At 41.9% G+C, this 21533-nt stretch overlaps 3 protein-coding genes across 4 annotated transcripts; 1 reads left to right on the top strand and 2 right to left on the bottom strand.

The window, feature by feature from the left end:
• Window positions 1–998: 998 nt before the first annotated feature.
• On the bottom strand, window positions 999–8418 carry rab5ab (RAB5A, member RAS oncogene family, b). Of its 2 annotated transcripts, none has more exons than XM_031867495.1 (6): window positions 8233–8418; window positions 5976–6202; window positions 5040–5191; window positions 4412–4534; window positions 4111–4204; window positions 999–2767 (listed from the first exon to the last, which is right to left on the bottom strand). In XM_031867495.1, the coding sequence occupies exons 2-6, from the start codon at window positions 6139–6141 to the stop codon at window positions 2649–2651; spliced, it is 654 nt and encodes a 217-aa protein (XP_031723355.1). In that variant the 5' UTR covers window positions 6142–6202; window positions 8233–8418; the 3' UTR covers window positions 999–2648. The 2 variants fall into 2 exon arrangements, with proteins under 2 accessions (XP_031723355.1, XP_031723353.1); XM_031867493.1 differs by having other exon boundaries at window positions 8237–8418.
• Window positions 8419–9183: 765 nt separating this feature from the next.
• Window positions 9184–14301, top strand: efhb (EF-hand domain family, member B). Its single transcript, XM_031867496.1, has 13 exons — window positions 9184–9250; window positions 9347–9406; window positions 10026–10169; window positions 10319–10496; window positions 10680–10790; window positions 10932–11061; window positions 11148–11225; window positions 11321–11385; window positions 11484–11638; window positions 11974–12181; window positions 12489–12713; window positions 12947–13128; window positions 13364–14301. The coding sequence occupies exons 1-13, from the start codon at window positions 9188–9190 to the stop codon at window positions 13508–13510; spliced, it is 1746 nt and encodes a 581-aa protein (XP_031723356.1). The 5' UTR covers window positions 9184–9187; the 3' UTR covers window positions 13511–14301.
• A 2757-nt stretch (window positions 14302–17058) lies between these two features.
• On the bottom strand, window positions 17059–21371 carry LOC116394399 (m-AAA protease-interacting protein 1, mitochondrial). Its single transcript, XM_031867454.1, has 5 exons — window positions 20870–21371; window positions 19894–19965; window positions 19501–19627; window positions 19096–19240; window positions 17059–17708 (listed from the first exon to the last, which is right to left on the bottom strand). The coding sequence occupies exons 1-5, from the start codon at window positions 21284–21286 to the stop codon at window positions 17624–17626; spliced, it is 846 nt and encodes a 281-aa protein (XP_031723314.1). The 5' UTR covers window positions 21287–21371; the 3' UTR covers window positions 17059–17623.
• Between the last annotated feature and the right edge of the window lie 162 nt (window positions 21372–21533).

Raw genomic sequence — 21533 nt, 5'->3', positions numbered from 1 at the left:
GGCTGTTAACGAGGTTCTAAGGACTCTAATTGAGGAGTAGGAGGTCATCTCTGCACTGAGATTTGAGTCTTGGCCAAACATGTGATCAGCCCGGTTGAGAGTTCAGAGGAGTGTGTGAAGAGTCGGGATGGAACACAGCCAAGAGCTGAGAGAGAGGAGGCAGATGGTGGAAATACATGAGAAACAGAGTTCAACCAAGAGAGCAGAGAAACGAGGACAGAAGTAGCGCTGCATCGACTTTACTCTTCAGTTCACTCACACCTAAACCCTGGAGGGTGTTTTCCATGCAGCAAGGGTCTAACAAAAAGTAGCAATCAAGTTGCATCATGGGAATTGTAGGATCCAGTATTTTTCAAGGTGGGATTATCTCAGCCTCTCTATCAACTTTGACCACTTTGATTTAAAAATTAGTTTGAAAAAGCTTGTTTTGTCCAAAACAATCATGTGTCATGTGTTGACTGATGGATGAATTGCAATGAAGTGAGGCACACACATCCATGCGTCTTCTTCACCAGCATGAGGTCAAACTTGTTTATGACAAAATGTCTTCCAAATGTATGACATTCCCATAAGCCTCTACCAAACCTGTGCTAATAAGCAAATGTAGCAAACGTTAACCTGATAAGCTAAGATGGTGGACGTGGTAGAATGACCTGCTCAACATAACACGTTAGCATTTAGCTGAAAGCATGCGCTGTGCCTGAATACAGCTCCACAGAAGCATGAAGTCTTAAAATGAAATAGTGATTTATTGTCTTTTAATCTATTAATTATTGCAGCTCCAGTTAGAAATACTCACAAGAACCTTAAAGCTCAGATCTGTACGGATTTTGTGGACGACAGTTTAGTAATTAAAGAAAAGCATCCAAGTTGTGGTTAAATTAAAGTTTGGCCTTTCAGTGAGTAACATGGAATTTGGTTTCAATAAAAGCAGAATCTGAACTCCTCCCACATGCGATGCCGCCGACACATTCAGAGCAAAAAGGGCGTACAAGAGACCTCTTTATTGAATTTATTAAGTTGTATTCAGACACTCAAAACTGATCAGCCCATCACTAGTAATGCTGTTTTACATCATCAAAATTCATTAAGCCGTAAGAGAGACCACCAGTAAGGTTAATTATGCCACCCGCTTATAGCTGTAGGTTAGCAAGTCCAACACAGTCCGTCATATAAAATCGAAGGGCAAGTCATTAATTAAAACATGATCAACACTGTGCAATGCCATAAAAGTTCCTTTCAAACATGACCATGGACCCTTTCTGAGAAAAGTAACAAGACACCAGGGAGGGGATTTTTTTTTTGTTAAGACCACTACATATACCTAAGAGAGACCACCACTGCTTAACATGTGACCAGTTTGTGACACGGTCTGGTATGAAGCAAAAAGAAAACTATAGTGAACTGTACAATTGTTCGGAATCTCTAGACAATTTCCTTGTGAGCTCAGGAGCTCTGCAAGCGGTGCTAAAGGAGGAAGAAGACAACATTGCACCTTATAACAACATTTCAGGATATATATATATATTTTTTTTTCCACAGACAATGGGTGGTAGTCCAATATTCTGTTTGTGTGCGGCCTGAACTGTATTCTAAAAACGACCCCCCCTAATTTGATTGAGATCACCCAAATCGATGCAGGTTGCCTACTGGCCTGGACAGACACAGAGCGGATGAACAAAGAGTTTAACATCGTGTGCTCAAAGTCTTCTTTGAGCAGTTTCCTGTTGATTTTATTTCCCACGTGAAACCGTATCAGTGTCTAAATGTGACGGACCTTCAGGCAACATGAAAGGATTTTGTTAAAATAGAATTTAGAAAAAAATCCCGCCATGTTGGCCTGAAGGTGTTGGTTCCCGATCTTTACAAAACTCCATGTTTTCCACACCGCAAAGACTTTGTTGTTGACGTGCGGCAATATTGCTCTACAGATGGTCGCGCAGAATAGGAAGCTAGATGTGTATCAAGGCAGTTTTTTTTACTTTTCAATACTCTCAAAAGACTTGTGTATTTTCCAACTTTTTTTACAAACTGGACAGTACCGAAAGTATCTTCCGCCCTTCGCATTAGGAGCCTTGGATGAGGATGTCTTCCTGTGTAACAAGCGGGGGGGGGGGTCTTTCCTGGCACCGTTTCAATACAACGATGCCTCACAGCCGGCATCTCGAGGTGGGAACAATTGGGTTTCTTCTGATTGTGAGCGTAACTTAACCCGCGCACAAAGAGCATCACAGGCACAACACCATTCGCACCCCAGTCGACCCTGTGAAGTGACAAATGAGGCTACACCTTCTCATCAGCAGATCACGCAATCACACGCTCGCAGGTCTGTCGCTCGCTCGTCTTTCTGAAACGTGGGTTAGTCTTCCAAACTGAGTAAGAGATAAAAATGTGTTTTTAGGCGTTGTAGTGATACATGCATCCATTATACTGATATACACTTCTTAAAAAAAAGTTGAAAAAAAAAAAAAAAAAAAAAAAAGAACATCAAAAAAACAAAAACAAAAGTATTAGAAATGCAGCTATACAGAGTCTTTTAGCTATTCCAGGGGAGTGAGGCTGACGTCAAGAAGCCAAGGAGCCCGATGTCCAGATGGGAGGGAGGAGGAGGGGCAGAGGATGTGTGTGTGTGGGGTGAGCAGGAAGAGTTAGTTATTACTGCAGCAGGAACGGCCGGTGGGCTGAGCCGTCTCCGTCAGGTCCACCCCCCGGTTCCGCCCGCTGCTGGCTCCGGCTGTCTGAGGCTCATTCTTGGGAAGCTTCTTTGCTGTAATGACACGGCAACAAGATCAGTGACGACGTCACCAAGAAGCTATTCTTAGGAGTTAGTAAATTACATGTACGGTCACTTCATTGTACTTTTCATTGTTCTGGTTCCAGTCTGCGGTCTACATCACAACAGAGGTTATTCAAATATTTTTCAGAGAAGGTCTATGATTTCTGTCCCCTAGACCCAACTGCTCAACTTGTAAAGATGGGACCAGACCAGGCGGCAACCTCCGGTTCTGAAGAGTGAAGCCAATGCGGAAGTGTTTTTAACGTGTGTTCTCTCTTCTGACCAGCAGGAGGCGAGTCCTCTGGTTGTATGAGAAAATGACTCTACTTCTCACATAATTTATTACCTCAGTAAACATTGTAAACATGAGTTTATGGTCTCAATCTCTAGTTTCAGGCTTCTTCATTACAGCATGATGTTCATTTAGTAAATGATTACCATTGAGAGTAAACAGTGTTGGTGTGGGAGTCATCCATGTTTTCATTTCACAACTTTAACTCCTTCACAGTGTTTTCAGTTCATCAAAGTTAAATGCAACATTTTGTTTGCCTAAAAATGTCTTATTTCGTGTTTCCTTGTACTGAACTCCACCCTCTTGTGTCACTTATGGTCACAAAAAATGAAAGCCGGTCTAACGGTTGTGGTTGGGCAGAATAGACTGGGTCTGAATGGATGTTTTAAATTTGAGAATGGGGCATGTTCAGACTAATTTTTTTGTACAGTTTTTGACAACTAATAAAATCATAAAACAGAGGAATAAGCCGGACCGATGCTGGATGTATATATATACACATCAGTATTTGAGTGGGTGAAGTATGGGCGTCACACAAGAGGCTGACGGGACTTTAAATTCAAATGGAGCTCCTGCTCTCAGATGCTGAGTTTAAGGGCTGCGCTCTTCAAAGGCCTCGGTGTCCTCCAGACCAGCTGGAGGCCATGACTAGTCTCTGCCTGAGAGACGTAGTCAACGAGGTCTGACAAGATGCACCATTACTTCAACAGCCACCGGGGAGGTTTCCAAAAAGGGTGGCGAGTACTTGTTGAGCATTATGGGCCGTGACATTTCATTTCAGTATTAACCCGGCCTCCATTATTCATATCCTGTTGTGGCCTTTTGTCATCGGTCCAGTTCATCAGACACAGTGATCGCCTGCATGCAAATACGTGTGCATTTTCCCAAATGTATGGGTGGAGGAGAGCAACCAGAATGCACCGCTGTCTGTCCACAGCTGGTGCAACAAGGCAGGTGGTGAATAGCTCGGCTTGGATTTATTTCATGTGGAGAAAAAAAAAAAAAAAAAAAAAAAAAAAAAAATGATATGAGAGAAACTCACCGATGGCCATGAATATCTCGTTCACGTTCATAGAGGTCTTTGCAGATGTTTCCATAAAAAGCAAGCTGTTATCGTCTGCGTATGACTGTGCATCCTATGAAAGTGAAACCAGGAAATCCTTCATTAAAATGACTTTTAGTCACTCAGTTTGCATGCTCAAAACACTTAATGTGGGAGAAGGTACAGTAGGCAGGACCAAGGCCAATTATCAGTCTGAATCTTTTACGCTAGCTTTAACAGACATATACGCGTTGTGATTTTTCTGGTTCTGTTTCCACAATTGATCAATAAGAACACAAACCTGGAAGTCCAGTGCTCTCTTGCTTGCGAGATCCGCCTTGTTCCCAGCCAGAGCTATTACAATATTTGGACTGGCTTGTCTCTGAAGCTCTTTAACCCAGTTCTTCGCCCGTACAAATGACTCCTGGCAAGCAAAACAGGATGACTCGGTTAGTGAGAAACAACAATGAGACCCATATGAGGGAAAGATGGGGACGACAGGAGGCTTCCCAGGGCGGCTGGCTGGGCTTTTGCTAATCTTTTCATCAAAACACAACAACAGGGGAACAATTAAATGATGCTTTTGATGAAAAATGAAATAAACCGTACAGTGGGAGCAGCATTTTGTACAGCGTGGGAGGCAGGGTGATACTGCCATTAGGAAGTTATGCAGTTCAAACAAGGAAGAAAAAAACTTGGGCTACATGCTAAACTTTTTCTAAAACTTAGTTTGAACAGAATTGCTGCTGGCTTTGTCACTGAGGAACATTCATTATATTTTTGTGTCTGTTTTTCTTTCTCTCTCAGCGGAACCCCCCCTCCCCTCTACCTCTTCATCATTCACAACAATGTTGTCCCATCTCTGCTTAGTGAGAGCGACGTCGATAACTGCAACCGCATGGCATGAAAACCTGGCAACCCGAACTCACCTCATTTGTTATGTCGTACACCACGATGGCTGCCTGGGCCCCTCTGTAGTACATGGGAGCCAGACTGTGGTAGCGCTCCTGACCAGCTGTGTCCCAGATTTCAAACTTGACCGTTGTGTCGTCCAAACATACCGTCTGAGTCAGGAAGGCAGCTGCAGGTGCACAAAGCAGAGGAACCCCTGACAAATGTGTTTACTGGAGATCCACAAAACATGTTTCTGTGAAGGTGATCATTTAAAGACCAGTGCTGGAGGCAGGCAAGCACGCACGCACACACACAGGATTATCTGGTTGACTTAGTCCACGTTTGGAAAACGGGACCCGAGTGAATCAAACATGTTTTATACTGATAATCTGGATGGGTGCTGAAGCATTAAGTAGGGTGGGATTTTCGTATTTACTCTGGGTGGATTAACTGACAGGCAAACTCCCTTTTCATATTCAGTCAGTTACACACATTCCCATTGGAAACTACCCAGAACTTCACATTTGCCATTCTGGGGATTGAACCAGCGACCCTCGAGTCAAAAACACCTTGAATTTTAATCAACCACATGACATCCAGTAAGCAACATGTATCCCAATAAGTATGTAGATGATAACTGACTGCTTTAATCTCATGTAATCTGCTGGACAAACCAGGAACTAGATAACAACGTCCAGGAATTCACCTAATAACTCTTGCAGCTCTCTGTTCCTCTTCATCACCATATTCACACCCACAGTCTTAATCTCCTCTTCATTTCACCTCCTTCTCCTCTATCCTTAAAATGATCTACATATTCAATGTTCATTCCACTGTGTGACTCACTGCAAGCCTCCCTGTGACAAGAGGGTAAATAAAGGCATGTCAGTCCTTGCATGCAATTTTGCAGGCCTGTTCACAGAGGGAAAGAAACCACAACATCATGGCCTAACAAAGACAAAGACACGTACCTCCGATTGTGCTCTCTTGGAACTCGTGAAACTGCCCCTTGACGAAACGAAGTACAAGACTTGACTTCCCCACAGCGGACTCTCCTAAAAGCACAAGTTTGAACTGGCAGATCTTGTTGCCTGCGTTTGGCCCATTGGGTCGTGTAGCTCCGCCTCTACTTGCCATGTCACACTGCCCGGTCTCTTCTTCTGGAGGCTGACTTACTGTGAAAAACTGTAGAAAATATCTGAGCAGGAGAGAGAAAATAAAGCTCAGCGTCGCATAAAAACGAAACAAAAAATCAATGTCAGGAGATCAAATTGAAACATAGAGGTTAACTGTGTTTATTAGAAAATTAAGCAACATATTGTCTGCAACTATGAATCATGATTACGACAAGCAAAGAAACAATTTTCTTAAATTGTTTAGCTTTTAGTTGCAAACAGCAATGAGAACATAGTTATCTTATTCATCATAAGGTAAGTATTTTCTCTGCAGGTGAATGAGCCTTTAACATAGTGGCCATAGTACAGAAAACACTAGGTTTTATGTAAATAAATAAATACGTTAAAAGTATTGTCCAGCTCATTAATAACCTTTGCAAATGAAATATATCAAAGCAGCATACCTGGTTAATATTGCAGCTGATATTTATAAGTGTGCACTGTTCACTCCGGACCGATCTAGCTATAGTTGAGAATTCAGAATAGATTAACACCATACTTCATGTGATGCTTTAGATGAAAAAATGACTATTTGGATAAACATGATTTCAGGAATCGTCGACCACAAAGATAAACATTTTAGTCTTTTAAAAACTAAAATGTTTATGAACACTTTGTTTGCAGAATGGGGGAAATATTCAGGAATTTTAATGTCATAGTTTTACACTGTTGTGCTAACAACATCTCTTTTAAAACAAAGCGGTCCAAACACAGAGGACAGAAATGTAATGGATGAAACGATGACAACGGAGGGAAATTTACTGTAGGTAACTACACACAAAGTCAAGAGTTTCACATTACCAGCCACACTTTGTTTTTCTCCCTCTGCACACAATAGTTGGTTTCCTGCCATAACAAGCAGACAGGTATGGCAAAACATTCTAGGGTTTGGCTGAGTCTTTTTTTATTATTTTGCCTGACAGTGGCCCCAACATTTAGGCATCTGAACTTCTGCTTCCAAAGTTGCAGAAGTTTCTCACCTGTACTAACTTAACAACATCTAGAAATGTAAAAGTTGACCAACTGGTGTAACTGTAATGACAAGCCTCTGGCAACTTGTGAGGCAGAGCGTCACAAAGGAGATTAGTGTCGTATGGATCTGGGCATGTATGGCAGAAAATGTTTCACGGATGAGTTAGACATTTTTCTATATCTATATCTATATATATATATATATATATATATATAGATATAGATATATATATCTAGATAGATAGATAGATAGATAGAGATTTAAAAGGTGACTAACAACGACACAACAACAGAATCTCTCTCCAACTAAGACATTTTGCATTCATTGCCACCAACTAAGAACACACAGAGCATCCGTCCAAAAATAATGAGTCAACTTTGTCGAAATCCCATTACGACACAGAGTTAACCACAAATAACCTGTTATGTTGTTGTTGACTGGCTCGAATTAGCAAGCTAACGACTGCTAGCGTTAGCAACAAAGCTACCTATTAAGTTCAAAATGTCTAGATTAGAACAAACCACTACCTAACGTCAGCTGTCAGAAAACACATTAGTCTGTCTAATAGTACCGCACACACTAAGCTTAGGTCTGACATCTACGTAACGTTTGAGAATGGCCAAAACAGATGATGCAGTTTAGGGTGTGTACAGCTAACAGTGACAGCTAGCTAACATTAGCTGCATGACGTTAATTTTGTGAAGTCCCTCATCAATCAGTGTTATAGAGTCGCAGTTGTTGCCTGTATTAAACGTAGTTTAAATGTAGGCAATCTAATAAACATGACGACTGATCCAGATTCACCAAACGTTACATACAACGTTAAGTTACAATGATTTTACGTTACCTAGCTTGGCCCTATCCAGTGTCGGATAGCTAAACGTTAGCATCTAGCCAGAGAATAGACACTGGGCTGGTTAACACAGACGTTGTTTAGCCATTAGCTAGCTAGCTAACATTATTAGCACCAGGATGAGCCCTTCAGATAGCCATTAGCTAGCTAGCTAATGTAATTAGCATCAGGAGGAGCCCTTCAGATAGCCATTAGCTAGCTAGCTAGCGCTAATAATAGCTACTCACCTACCAGAAAGAGAAGGCTAGTTATTGTGAATGGTGTCTTCAGAGCAGTCTTTGTGTCAGTGTCCGTTCAGAGAGTCGATTACCAGCTAACCGTCACATTAGATGTCATAAAAGCCTCCGTGATGTCCCTCTCACACTTATTTCAACTTCCCTTTAACGCATTGTACGAAGGAGGATGATGACAGGTCGTATGATGACGTACTGGTGCTACGGACCAATCATAGGCTTGGGATTTATTCCCAATGTAATAATAATAATAACTTTATTTATAGCACCTTTAAAACAGAGTTTACAAAGTGCTTTGACAGACAAAGCAGCAAAAGCAAGACAATAAAATAGCAATAACAGAACGCTTAGTGAGACAGTTGATATGATAAAAAATCAACAAATAAATAAATAAAATAATATATATGTATGTAAATATATTTAGTAAAATAATTTAGAAAAATCAAAAAATTAAAATAAAACAGAAATAAAAAACAGAAAAGTGAAGCCTACTGTGTTCCGAACAAAAATTAAATGGCATAGAAAATAAAATGCTATTATTCAGCAAGATAATAGCATTTTAATAATAGTCCACAAATTGGAATTAAAATTAAACAAAATAAAATAAAGACAGTTTGTCTCGTGCTTTACATACATATTAATTAGTTATTAAGAAATACCAAAACAATTCTTTATATATATGTGATTGACTATTAATTTAAAGACACTAACCTACATTAATTGCAGTATTTAAATCCACAAAAAGTATTTTTTTTAAATAAATTAACCATTTGAAATGAACGGTCTGACGTTGCTAGGATACGGAACTCCAAACATGTGCGCCACTCAAGCGAGCGTCGAGCTGAATAATTTGGTTATACGCGAGGAGAAAGTTAAAACTAACTAGAGTTACAATTTGACGGTTTTCTTTTCGCCGGTTGGCTGCTATACACGTGAATTAAAGTTGGATATGACGGACGGAAATACTTCTTACCAACTGAAATGTACAGATAGATGTCCAAACATACCGACGGTCAGTTCACGTTAAGATGTTACCTTTGATGAACCTTTTTGTCTTGGCCGATACTGTACACGGAATACTATAATGTTAATATTTTCTTAACACCAGGCAGGAAAACTTGTACCTGTAGGAGACCGGGTTAAATGTTGCTTTCAAGAAGCTGCAAGGGTAAGTCATTTTTTAAGTGTGTGTGTGTGTGTGTGTGTGTAGATAGATACTTTATTAATCCTGCAAGGGGACATTTATTCACTACAGCAGCATATGATCAAAGTAACAGAGTATACAAATGCACAATATATACAATACAAATAACTGAGTAAAAAATATTAAATATAAAAAATGCACAATATATACAATGAAATAGAATAATACTAAATTAACTAACTAAACGGTATAGTGCAAAGATTTAACCAAACAACAAGCAAACAACAGTGTAGCGGTGTTATAGTCGTGTGATTGATCTGGCCGGAGGTGATTTATTATTAAGTCTTATTGCAGTGGGCAGGAATGTTCTCCTGTATCGGTCCTTGTGACAGCGGAGCTGGATGAGTCTGTTGGAGAAAGTGCTCCGCTGTCCCTGCAGTAGGTGGTGGAGAGGGCGGTCCGGGTTATCCAATATGGATAATAATTTCTTCATCTTTATCTATAGAGTGCACATATCTATCAGTTTTATCTCTGGGTGCTTTGGCACAACTGAAGTATGACATATAATTTAAAGTGGCAGACAGCTTTGCAGGTGCATGTTTATTCTCTCTCATATGCCATATCAACATCTTTTACTTTCCAGGCCCCCACCCCACCGGGGGTAAGGAAATTCCACAACAGCATCCACCCAGAGCCAGGATCTGTCAGAGTGCACCGAGGGAAGGCCAATGACCCAACTGTTGCCAGCACCCTTGTTCATGGCATCAGCACCAAATCTTGTCTCACTGTGAGTACCACACAAAAGCACACACACATCATATTGTGGGTTAACGTTAAAGAGGTAAAAATTACTTTTTACAACCCCAAACTGGTGTTTGCATACAAACACATCCAGAATATGGATGTAACTTCTTCATTTTTACATGATTCCAACAGGGCAAAAGCTTGCTAAATCCTCCCCCAAAGACCTTGTTCCAGCAGAAGCTGCAAGAGCTCAGTGAAGCAACGTACACCTCCATTCAAAAGGCACCATTGGGAAAGTCACGTGATCAGCATGGTGGACTTCCCACCCGGTACAATGACAAAACTACATATGGTGTTAAGACTGTTAAAGGTATGCGATTCGTCCAACAGGGTCATGGCAAATACCATTTTTTTGTTAAAAAGATAAAAACAACAACTAAGAAATGGTCTGTTAAATGCCGATGATTATGTTCTAGGTCTATACATATTTATAGTGACAGTGAGAATGGTTAGTCTGTTCTCTTTTGAATGTCTCCCATTCCTTTTTGTTCAGGGTTGGATATGCGTGAGCTTATTAACCCTTCAAAGACAGTGGAAGAGGTGGAGAGGGAAGCTCAGGAGGGAGACGAGGCTTACCTCCGCACCCACAACGCCTATTTTGTTGGTAAGAATGGGGAAAAAAAATGTATATTACGCAAAACGCCTTTACTTTCACTACCAACAATCTTTTTGTTAAATTTTGTTGATCATCTTGAAAAATTACTTATGGCCTTCATCCCCATAAAATCACCGTGCTCTGCTCCAGGTGAGAGGATTGATAGGAAGTACGACCGTAGCCACTACAGTAAAGACAGCAGGTTTGGGATCCCCACACCTCATTTCACCGACGGACGTAATCTTGGCAAAGCCCTCCACTGGCTGGGGGAGACTCAGAAGTAAGTGCTGAATGAAGTGAGCACAAGTGCTATGTTCTCAATTTCCACAACTCTACGTATTCATTCCTATATTCCCTGTGCCGCAGGTTTTACAATCCAAACCCTGTTTGGAAGAGATCTGGGACCAGGGAAAAGATGGCGTCACAACTTGGCAAAACGAACGTGTACGTTTTCTGCCACACTTTTTCTGACCGACTCTGTGACCTCTGACTATACTTTAACGTTTAACTTCATTCTCTCACTAAACCCATCTTTTCAGGAGAGGAAATACCTTGAATCTTCCACCAGATCACACCTTTGGAAAACTCACTGCGGATGAATTTGGTCGAGTTCATGTAAAAAAATTCAAATAAAATACAGACTGGAGCTTTTTTTTTTTTTTTTTTAGTTATCAAATAGCATTTTCTCCACTTCCTGCACAGGTGTTGGAGATTTAATCCACTCCACACAGCCAGGCCAGAATGTGAGAGGTGGAGACCGCCAGCGCAGTCTGGTCAGCGCAGTGCAACTCCACCTGAAGAAGGTCAACTTCCACATCTTCCCCTCCTTGCTGCAGGCGTTCAGACATTATGACGAGGTACGTTCAACTATTCACATTTAACGTCACATTTAACCTGAAAGAATACAGTGACACTCAAGTCCTTGTACAAAGTTCACAACACATTTTTTAGTATCAGAAAATAATCAATGGAATAAGAGCACACAGTCCTTTCCATGTAGGCAGTGATTATAGATGTCGTTGGTTACTCCTGTGTTTGACAAGTCAAAATGTCTCCTGTGAGAAAAGCCTGTTGCAGGGTTTGAGATAAGACGTGATAGTAAGTAACAATGCTACTATAATTCTCCCATCTCAGTCTCACAAAGGGCTCAGCGACAACAACATGTTTTTTACGAGTGTATCTGCTTCACTAGGCGGGCAAGGGAAGGATTGACAAAGAGGACCTGCAGGCAGTGTGTCGTCAGTTCCAGCTGGACGTGAGCAGGCCGGTTCTGGACGACCTGATGGACTACTGTGACACAGACAAGGACGGACTAATCAACTTCCTGCAGTTTGCTAACTTCCTCAACTGGAAAGACAAGATGCCCATCAACAGTCAAGAGCAACGCATTATGACGAATGGTCAGTTTTGCTTTGTAATGTATCGATTATACAAACTCTGCCTCACTTTCAAATTTGAATGCATTTCCCTCCCTCGGGTCTCAGAGACTGAATTAAAATGCAGCTGATTTATTATTATAGTATTTCAGACTACTACACAACACAAATATCAGAATTTGGCAATAAAAGACGTGGAAGCCTAAGTTTTCAAGTCATGGTAGTTAAAGCGTCGCAGTTAAGATTTTATAATTCTGCATTAGGATGATGCAGAGGCTACATGTGGAGGCTCATTTTCCTGAACTGTTTCTTTTTATGTTGTCTCCTGCAGAGCTTCAAAGCAGCACGGCTCCAGACAACACAGAGAGGAAGCCTCAGTCAGAATCGGCACAGCTTCCTGCCTCTCAGGCCTTAATTAAGCCTGAGGACCTGGAGCCCATTAAGCCAGGCAGCTCACTGAAGACCCTGAGGACCCTGAGGCAACCGAGGGAGGCCCCCGACCACTTCAAGACCTCCTACACCCTCATCGGGTCCGTCAGTGATCCACCCACATCCAGTAAGTCAGAAACAGAGATGTGCGTTGATAGCTAGATATTGTCTTTCTCTAAGAGTCATAATCATATTCATTTAAACCTGCATTAATGTCTTCTGGAGCACCTAATGTTCAGGCCTATTTGTGGACATTTCTACTAGTCTATAGTGTTATAAGCGCTAATTCAGCATATTTATATTCTATTCACTCCCCTCTTCTAAAAATCCTTACTCACCATGTGGTGTGTCTTCCCATAGACGGCCGCACCTCTGGGATCCCGACTGTGCGCTGCGACCTTCCAGCTCCACGCATAAAGAGAGTCACTGACAAGAACAACTACGGCGATACATCGACAGCTGTAGACCTTCTGTATCCATCGGTTCATGCCCTCCGGGGTGTTCATGAGAAACACTTCTTTTGCCCTCGCACCAAGGAGGAGGTACGTACGCACAAGATCCACCGTATAGTGCAACTAAATGACAACATAAGATTTACTGTAAGTAAATACTCTATCCAGGGTTGTACAGTCATACAAAAAAAAACTACGAATATCATGGAAGTTTCTTTTTCCAGGGCTGGAAAAGTAAAATAGTGTTATTCATTTAACTGCATTAAAATATTTATATATATATATATATATTTTTTTATTGACGTTCTCATCTTCCTCTTCACAGATTGCAGAGATCTTCAGGAATGTGGGCGTTAATGTTTCTGAAGAGACGTTCGAAGAAGCCTGGAAGCTGGCGTCCATGAAGCATCCCTCCGGGGAGGTTTGTGTCGAAGTTTTCCGCAACGTACTCAAGGAAATAAAAGCAATATGATACTCACGATATTTTTACTGGCACAGTGTTTCCTCATCGCTGTCTTAACGATATCTCCACTACCCGCCCAAAACCTTCACATGACAACCATAATGTGAAAATCTCTGTATTTTGAACCGCCGTTCTCAGTGACCTCAGAGTCAAGTTAAAAACTGTTTTTAAAGAGCAACAAAAAAAGACATTTTTTCAATGCATTTTGAATTTTGTTTGCCTTTGCAAGTGGGACACTTATTTTTATACATAGAGCAATACAACACTTTTTGTCATTACATTGTTGTTCATATGAACTCGGCTACTTTGGATCTGACGTCTTTGAAGTCCATCCATCCATCCATTATCCAAACCGCTTATCCTGTTCAGGGTCAGCTGGGAGCTTCTTTGAAGTGATGCATTAATATGAGAACTCCCAAGAAACAAGTTTAATTTGAATGTTTTTTGCGTCAGCAGAGTCTGTTTTAGGTATGTGACCTAACCTAATACTGAGAACACCTAATCTATTTGTGCTGTCACATTCTATCACTGCTGCTATTCTCTTCAACTGACATCAACTTTTATTTCACACTGTTACTGTATCATGACCGTGGTTATGAATCTTTAAACAATAAATGCAGAAGGGGAACACATACAGCTTTAACGGCTAACATCAGATTAATGATCATAAGCATCTATTTGCAGTACCTGGCAGAGGACAATATAGAGAGCCATACTGTACCTCATGCACACATTTCAATATATGGAATTAATTCTTAGTCGGCATCAAGTTGCTCTCATGTGATGACATGCTGGAGAACCGGCCTGCTCCTTCAACTGTGTCTCCATCATTAGGAACCTGTTTGATGTATTACATGCAGTGTTCAAAGTAACAAATAATGCATTATGGAGTATAATATGAGTGGGTTTTCATGTTGAATACAAACCAACCCTCCTCTGATAGCAACCAGGTTCATATTTTCTCACATCTTTTCACATTAGCATGCAGGGAAATGACAAAAACCCACATATTGCTGGAACAAAGCAGAATGTGTTTATCGTTATCTTTAATATGTTCTGTGATTGATTCAAGAGCGTGTGTGCTCTGGTTTCCAAATAACAGATTGTGTTTAAGAGGCCTCAGTTGTGACTTGTTTTGACTCAAACATTCTTTCTTCTGGTCTGAATATTAGAACCAGTTTTCTGTCAACACAAATTTAGAAACTACAAACGCACACAGGAGAATCTCCTGCACATGAGACTGAATAGCATACAGAAATAAACTGGTAAATAGGCTGAAGCTGAGATAAAAACAATTCAAATGAAAACTAATTCTTAAAGTGTTTTATTTAAGCTCTCTGCACAATAGACAACATACACTAAGTATTCAATTAATCACAACACAAAGTATTAATAACGCCACAAATTCAGAGATAAACATGTCAGCAAACAAAAGAACTGTTCCAATTACATGTCTGTTTATAGAGTATCAATGTCTATGAAAATGAAAAATATAATTTCATGCACAGCAACAGCTCATTTGTCATGTCAACATCTCATCTGTCTTTTGTTGGAGGCAACATGTCATCTTTTGTTGGTACACCTAAGCTGCTGTGAACCAGTGTCACATCTTTAATTGATTGCTTTGGACTTAACAATAACAGTTGGCGTGACCGTAGTAAATACTGAGAGGTACGTTCTTCCTACGTTATTCCATCATTTGTTCGGTCAGAGTTTGATGTCCAAGCATATATTCATCTTGTAATTCTATTAATCAACCTTGAAATGGAAAGTTCTGACAGAGAGGGCAAAATGAATGGATGGCTTCTCGGAGCTGAGACGCACGCAGACATTCAAACAGACACAGACTTCCAAAGAGGCACGAGGAATTGTTTGCAATCTGTTTCGCTAACCAGATTAATGAAACGGGTTGGCACGCCGCCTCGACTGCTGCACATGTCTGCAGATTACAAAACAGAGAAATCACTAATAAAAAACACCATTAGCTTTTTGTACATTCACCACTTTGTTTTTGTTTTCTTGTTAATTTCCATTAAACTGAGTGATGCACGGGCGTGGTAAATTGTTTAATGTGCTCTCCCCCATATCCATGAGCATATTGACATGTGCTAATGCTAACCGCACTCATTTAATCTCATTAAGACTCTGCGAGATGCTCCACTGGAACCAAAAAATACCCCCACGCAAACTTCCACAGACCACATATTACTATGCAGGAAAATTAGAATAATCCTCAGCGTATTTCATTATGCATGAATTAGCAGCCGCTAATGACAGAATCCTCTGTTTGTCAGATATGTTGTCAACATTAATAATATTGCAGCACGCTTCTAACAGAATGGGATGACACGCAGCATTCACAACGGGATGTTTTTTGACAAGTGACACGTTTCTGGCAGTGACCGTGGGCTCAGACACCGGCTGCGTTAGCGGAAGTTAAGCGGCTGGGCAATTTTTCTGGTAGAATGTGTCACTCTTGCTTGCAGCGATGGAATACAACTATTTCCACTCGTGTTGTCGATCCATAAAGTGCTTTTTCTGATCGCCAAAAACCAAGTACCAGAACATACGCCCCCCTCCTGCTTACTATGGAGACTGGATTATCTTGTTGCTTGTTGTTACAAGTACCTCATACATTTACACTAATATATGTGGTCCCTTTTTATATTTCATGTATTGCATGCCGAGAATACAGGTATGGAATATAAGGGCTTCACCTGTAAATGCTGAGTGCTAATACAGAGCTTTTACATTAGCTCGCTGATGTCGAGGTCAGAAACTGTACAGAACTTATTAAGGGAGAGAAACCGGAATGTATCAGTCATTTCCTTCTAACCACTATGGTCGACCGTCTCTGAAATAGTTAACCTCCAAAAAGAGAATTTTCTTTTGTGACATGTATTCAAAAAGGTGCACTATGCCATACGCAGACAACAACCAGCCGGAACAAATAGCTCTGTAAGAGAAGAGCATGAAGCGTAGTTCATGGTTGCTGCAGTGAAGCGGGCGCGAGGCGCAAAATGACAAAATCCCGGACTGCACATTGTTCACGAAGGCTCCACACAAGTGGATGCGCCGCTTGGTCGTGCACCTCTGAACTTTTGTAAATTGGCGCGCGCTCTGAGCTTTTCAGACATAACTGTCACAAACAGTTCACACATAAAAGCTTAAAATATTTTGCAGCCAAATAGTTCACAGAATATTCAACCTTTGTTTCGTTGTAATGCGTAATACTTGACGTCTTTCTTTACAAGGCTTGTAATAAGGCAATAAAGTAGTTCATGAATATGAGACGAGTTCACAGTTATTATTACAATTCCTCCTCGGCATCGGGGAGTTTGGTTTATGCCGTTTTGCCCGTTACACTGGTATTATTGATTCTTCACCGAACATTTAGTTTGTACAACCCTCTGGCGTTTCGGAGAAGGCGTTTCGGAGCTCGCGCGCCATCTGCGGAAGTGCGAGTATAAACAAAGCTTAAGTTCTCACCACTCTGCTCACATACCTGGTGAGGGGTAGGGAAGATTCCTGTGTACAATAAAGGCTCATGGGTAATATTTGGTCTTATGATCAAGCAATTTATTGGTACAACAAATTCAACAGAATTCATTCTTGACCTTGGAAACAGCAGTTTGACCAAAACAAATTAAGGTTCACTTATAAGCTCTTTCTGGAACTTTCAGCTGCATCCCATGGGCTTCCTCAGTGGATAGTTTGTCATGGAGATGGCTCAGTTGTCATCATGTGACCCACAGTAAGAACGGAGCTTCAGTCACGTGACAACAGGTGTTTGTATACATGGTCACTTTTGTCACATGACCATACTTTAGGTCACGTGGTGACATCACCATGACAGCAAAGTGAACCCCATATGCGGAGGAAGTCCAAGAAATGTGGTTGAAAGCTGGATCTGGAGTGAGGTTTTTATTTTTTGAGCAAGAGAGAGGTTTGAGGACAACCTTCAAGTAGTGAGGTAGGTTCATTTATAAAGTTCTGAGGTCTTCAGGTGTTATGTCTCTGGGTCCCGTTTCATCTGATCCGAACACACAGTTCTGAGGTCAGCCGATTCAGCCGAACACTCCTCCCCCGTCGTGTCCTGGTGACGGACAAATGGCCTCGTCGTCACTCGGCCAGTTTCCAGTGCCAGTGCCAAACAGTCGTGACCGTCCAGTCCGGAGACGCTCCGCTCGTCAGCTCTCGGTGGAATCTGGAAGGAAAAAGGGGGTCGACGTGTTTAACAGGAGCGGAGTGGACGAAGTGTTTTCAGGCCAATCTTCCTGCTAACATTTCTGACTAAAGAGAGAACGGTTTACCGCCCTTAAACGTTGCCGCGTGAACACAAACGAAACCGAGGGACAAATGCGACAATCGTAGCACATTAGTCCCCCGGAACAGAACAAAGCGAAAACGAACCGTAGCTCTGGAAGACACTCGACTCGAACTAAGTTCTGCTTCTCGTCTCACCTTGAAAACAATGTGGTGAGGATTCTGAAAATAGCTTCCTTATCCGGCCAAACTGTTTTGCTAGCCTTCGGGATAACATTTGAAGTGTAACAGGCTTTTCTCAGAGAGGATTTCAAGACCTGAAACAATAGGAAAGAGAATCTGGCTAACTAGATAGGTGGGCATTAGGTAGAACAGCCGGCCCATGTGGTCCAGCGACTAACCGGATTACTGATGAGAAATGTAAAGAGGCTTTGACTGTTACATGCACTGGGAGTTGAATTATGTCCCCTTTCTGTTACAGCGGTGAATCATATCAGGGGTTCTTTTTTTAAACCCAAATCACAACAACGGAAAGTGATGCAGTGACAGAATTTTACATTTACATTTTTGACAAGCAATCAGAGGTCCTTTTCAGACGGAAACGCAGAACATCGCTGGCTTCATCTAGCTGTGTGGTGACGGTGTGCATTGATGTTCCTCACGGCGTCGTTCAGACGCGACAGGGTGAGTTTATTAGATGTCGAGGAGGAAGGCGATATCTCTCGCTCTCACAGCATGGGAGCTTATTTCACAATTCGATCAAGCATGGAGAAAGACAAGACGTTACGACGTCTCTCATGCCATGTGTTTATTTTAGGAATTTCATTCATCCAGTTGGCATCAGTGAAAACTTTTAATATGTAAGTAATGGGACAGCTGGTCTGATTACTCTTGTGCTTGTAAAAGATTTTCTTATTGAGAGCTTTTTTGCCCCATTGAGCTTCACAGACTAAACAGTGTGTCTGTTCATATTTGGAAAGTGTGTCTGAACTTACATTATTAAAGTATTAAAGTGAATACAGATAGGATCATAGGAGAGTCTCTCGCTTTTGTTTCCTTTTATTCCAATCAGTGCTTCTAAATATGTCTTCCTCTCCAGTGTATTAGTGGCATAAATCCAGTGAAATAAATGTCACTTTCACTGTTTCCCCAAGTGAGGCATTAAATATTAGATGAACTCTCATCCACCCGAACATGTATTCTCCAAAATAATGCTTTCCAAATCCTGTAGATTTGAACACGACAAAGCCGAATGATACAAGATGCGATTGTGAGTCGTGGTTTTGGACGCATGGAGCGTCTGTGCAGACGACATGCGGAGTGCTTACTCATAGACTGCCGTCACTATTCTCCTCTGTGGGCCGCCATCGTCACTGGAGGCCACTTTGAAGATCTTCGTGCCCTCGGGGTCATCGGGCCCTTCATATGTTGACAGGAGCCAGAACCTCATGACCACGAAGCAGAACTTTCTACCTGCGAGAGAAAAAGACAGAAATCTTTAAAAAAAAAAAAAAAAAAAAAACTGAGGTTATGAGTCCACGATGCCTTCATGGGGAGGACGGCGGGGACACTTTTATGACATTTGACCAACGTCATCAAATTCAAGAAGCTTGCTCGGGTTATTGAAGACTTGAACGGACTGGAAGGAAACCCTGATGGAATACGAAGTAGTGTCCTGAAATCACTTCTGTCACTCAAGTGTTCTCACGTAACACACAAGGACCAAAACTCACCAAATTTATCAAAGACGACGGACACGTCTTCCGGCAGCATGAATACAATGTCCTCCATTGTGACGGCGAGCTGCTGTCTCTGAGCCTCGCTGAGGGACCGGCACCTTGTCTGGACGTAATCTATCGTCTGAAATGACAAAAGAATTCATCAAAACTAAAACTGACAGCGATAATTAATCATTATCTCCACAAATCCACTACTTTCGACGGTTGCGACTCTTGGCCATGCATTTGCACCTACATTTTTTGGTTATCAATTACATTATACGCATTATAAAGATGTTTATTTAAAATAAAAGTTTGAATAGTATTAGCAGGTAAAACATTTACTTCTCATTTGAATTGATCTCCAGTGTGTACATGTAGGCCTACTGTCTGTGCATGACGTGTTACCTCACTGGACACAATCCCCACTAGACTGTGGTATCTGCCACTGGACATCAGGTTGGAGACGTGGACCAAAGCCTGGGATGGATGAGGAACAACAAGGCGATTTATTCACCTGCATCATGGTGGATGATGTTAGTGACTCATGTCGTTTTCCCCTTATTGTCATTATTAGATATGCGTTGGTGGGCTACACTTCTTGTGGTAACTGTGATGCCTCCGCTTCAAACCAGGCCGGGAATTTATGTCTCTATCTTAAGGATGGTAGTTGGGAAAGATATTGATTATAATGTTGGTATTCCCAGGGTCTGATTTTCAGACATAAATCCTTTTAGTAGATCGCTCTGGAGCTCTCAATCACATACTTCATCTTCATCAGCAGACGGAGTTTGCTCAAGGCAGTTGTTTAAGTGAGAATCTCCATTTTATTTTCCCCGAGAACTTTAAGGACCTCAGCTTTGAGCGCTCAGAAATAATGGAAATTTGAACATTTACAAGGCCGTGACTATGAAAACTCCACCTGCTGATGAAGATCATGTAATACGATCGAAAGCTCCCCAACAGCTACTGGACAGACCTTGAGGTGAGACCGCTTTCTCAACAGGAAATATTTAGTTTAACGTCAACTGAAAAGTGGTATTTAAGAGTTGCAGTTGATTTTGTAGGTGTTTTCATCCTTTCATGTTAGAAATGTGAAGATAAAACAACTTTAGTCTACATCTTCTAATTCATTCATTCTAGTTTCTCATTTATCTTTTATCCTAGTATGTTTGGCTTCTATAAAACCCCTCGTGGCCATGTCAAAACCTCAGTTTGTTTCATTTAAATCTGAAGAATCACAGGAAGCTTTGAAACCATTTAAACTGTGAAAACAAACAGTAGAAGCCTTCTATCAACCACATATATAGAAAAGTTACCCGGATGTTTAGAACTGATGCAGTTGCAGAGTAGAAGACCTGCTGGTTCTTCTGTCAGTAGTTACCTGCTTTACTCCCGTTTGAAACTCTGCAGAGTTCAAGTCTAACTCAAAGTGCAGATCCACGAGATACATGATAACTTTGCACCGGATCCACGTGATCGGGTCCGGGATGCCAACCACGGAGACACCGGGCCGCCCGGCGGAGCTCCCCGGCGGCTCGGCCGGCTGCGAGCCGAACAGTCTGTGTCTCTGAGCGGCGAACACGAACCTCCGCTTGCACAACCTCCGGCCTCGCGCTGCGGGCCCGGACACCCCGGTGAAAGCACGCGCAGGAGGACGCACGCACATCGCCGCCCACTGTCGGCACACATCCGGCTGCTTGCTGCAGGTCGGGCCCCTCTTCCAGGCGCAGATGCCAGGTGAGCACGTCGCGAGGCCACCGAGCTCGCGGCGTGCAGCGAGGCTGGTGATGCGCTGCATCAGCGCGAGGAGGACGCAGCGTTACCGGCGGCGTTTGATCCACGAACCGGGGCTGGAGCCTCCATCTTCACCGTTGCCTTTGGTAACCTTACGCAACTCACCCCATGCTGTACCCATAATCCTTATCGCGACTCCGACGTAAACACACATGACTGCTGCCTTCAGGTGCTGTTGGAAATTCAGAAACAATCCACTTTTCTTTCTCCACTTCTGGAGGTTGTTTCTGTCTTTGGCTCTTTTTCTGGTG

Source organism: Anarrhichthys ocellatus, unplaced genomic scaffold (genome assembly GCF_004355925.1).
Source record: "Anarrhichthys ocellatus isolate YVR2014 unplaced genomic scaffold, GSC_Weel_1.0 scaffold39, whole genome shotgun sequence".
In the NCBI taxonomy this organism is placed as follows: domain Eukaryota; kingdom Metazoa; phylum Chordata; class Actinopteri; order Perciformes; family Anarhichadidae; genus Anarrhichthys; species Anarrhichthys ocellatus.
The sequence above is the reverse complement of the archived record's forward strand: the minus strand, read 5'-3'. Positions and strand labels throughout refer to the sequence as shown.

What these genes read in the sequence shown, in the direction of transcription:
- rab5ab (XM_031867495.1), bottom strand. Translation starts at nt 6,141, where the DNA reads ATGGCAAGTAGAGGCGGAGCTACACGACCCAATGGGCCAAACGCAGGC. An exon ending in AGAGAGCACTGGACTTCCAG is followed by an intron (nt 4,205 to 4,411) that starts GTTTGTGTTCTT and finishes TCACTTTCATAG; the next exon opens with GATGCACAGTCATACGCAGA. An exon ending in CGAGATATTCATGGCCATCG is followed by an intron (nt 2,768 to 4,110) that starts GTGAGTTTCTCT and finishes GTGTCATTACAG; the next exon opens with CAAAGAAGCTTCCCAAGAAT.
- efhb (XM_031867496.1), top strand. Translation starts at nt 9,188, where the DNA reads ATGACGGACGGAAATACTTCTTACCAACTGAAATGTACAGATAGATGT. An exon ending in GCTTTCAAGAAGCTGCAAGG is followed by an intron (nt 9,407 to 10,025) that starts GTAAGTCATTTT and finishes TTTACTTTCCAG; the next exon opens with GCCCCCACCCCACCGGGGGT. An exon ending in CAGTGATCCACCCACATCCA is followed by an intron (nt 12,714 to 12,946) that starts GTAAGTCAGAAA and finishes GTCTTCCCATAG; the next exon opens with ACGGCCGCACCTCTGGGATC.
- LOC116394399 (XM_031867454.1), bottom strand. Translation starts at nt 21,286, where the DNA reads ATGCAGCGCATCACCAGCCTCGCTGCACGCCGCGAGCTCGGTGGCCTC. An exon ending in TGGGGATTGTGTCCAGTGAG is followed by an intron (nt 19,628 to 19,893) that starts GTAACACGTCAT and finishes TTGTCATTTCAG; the next exon opens with ACGATAGATTACGTCCAGAC. An exon ending in CGTCGTCTTTGATAAATTTG is followed by an intron (nt 19,241 to 19,500) that starts GTGAGTTTTGGT and finishes TTTCTCTCGCAG; the next exon opens with GTAGAAAGTTCTGCTTCGTG.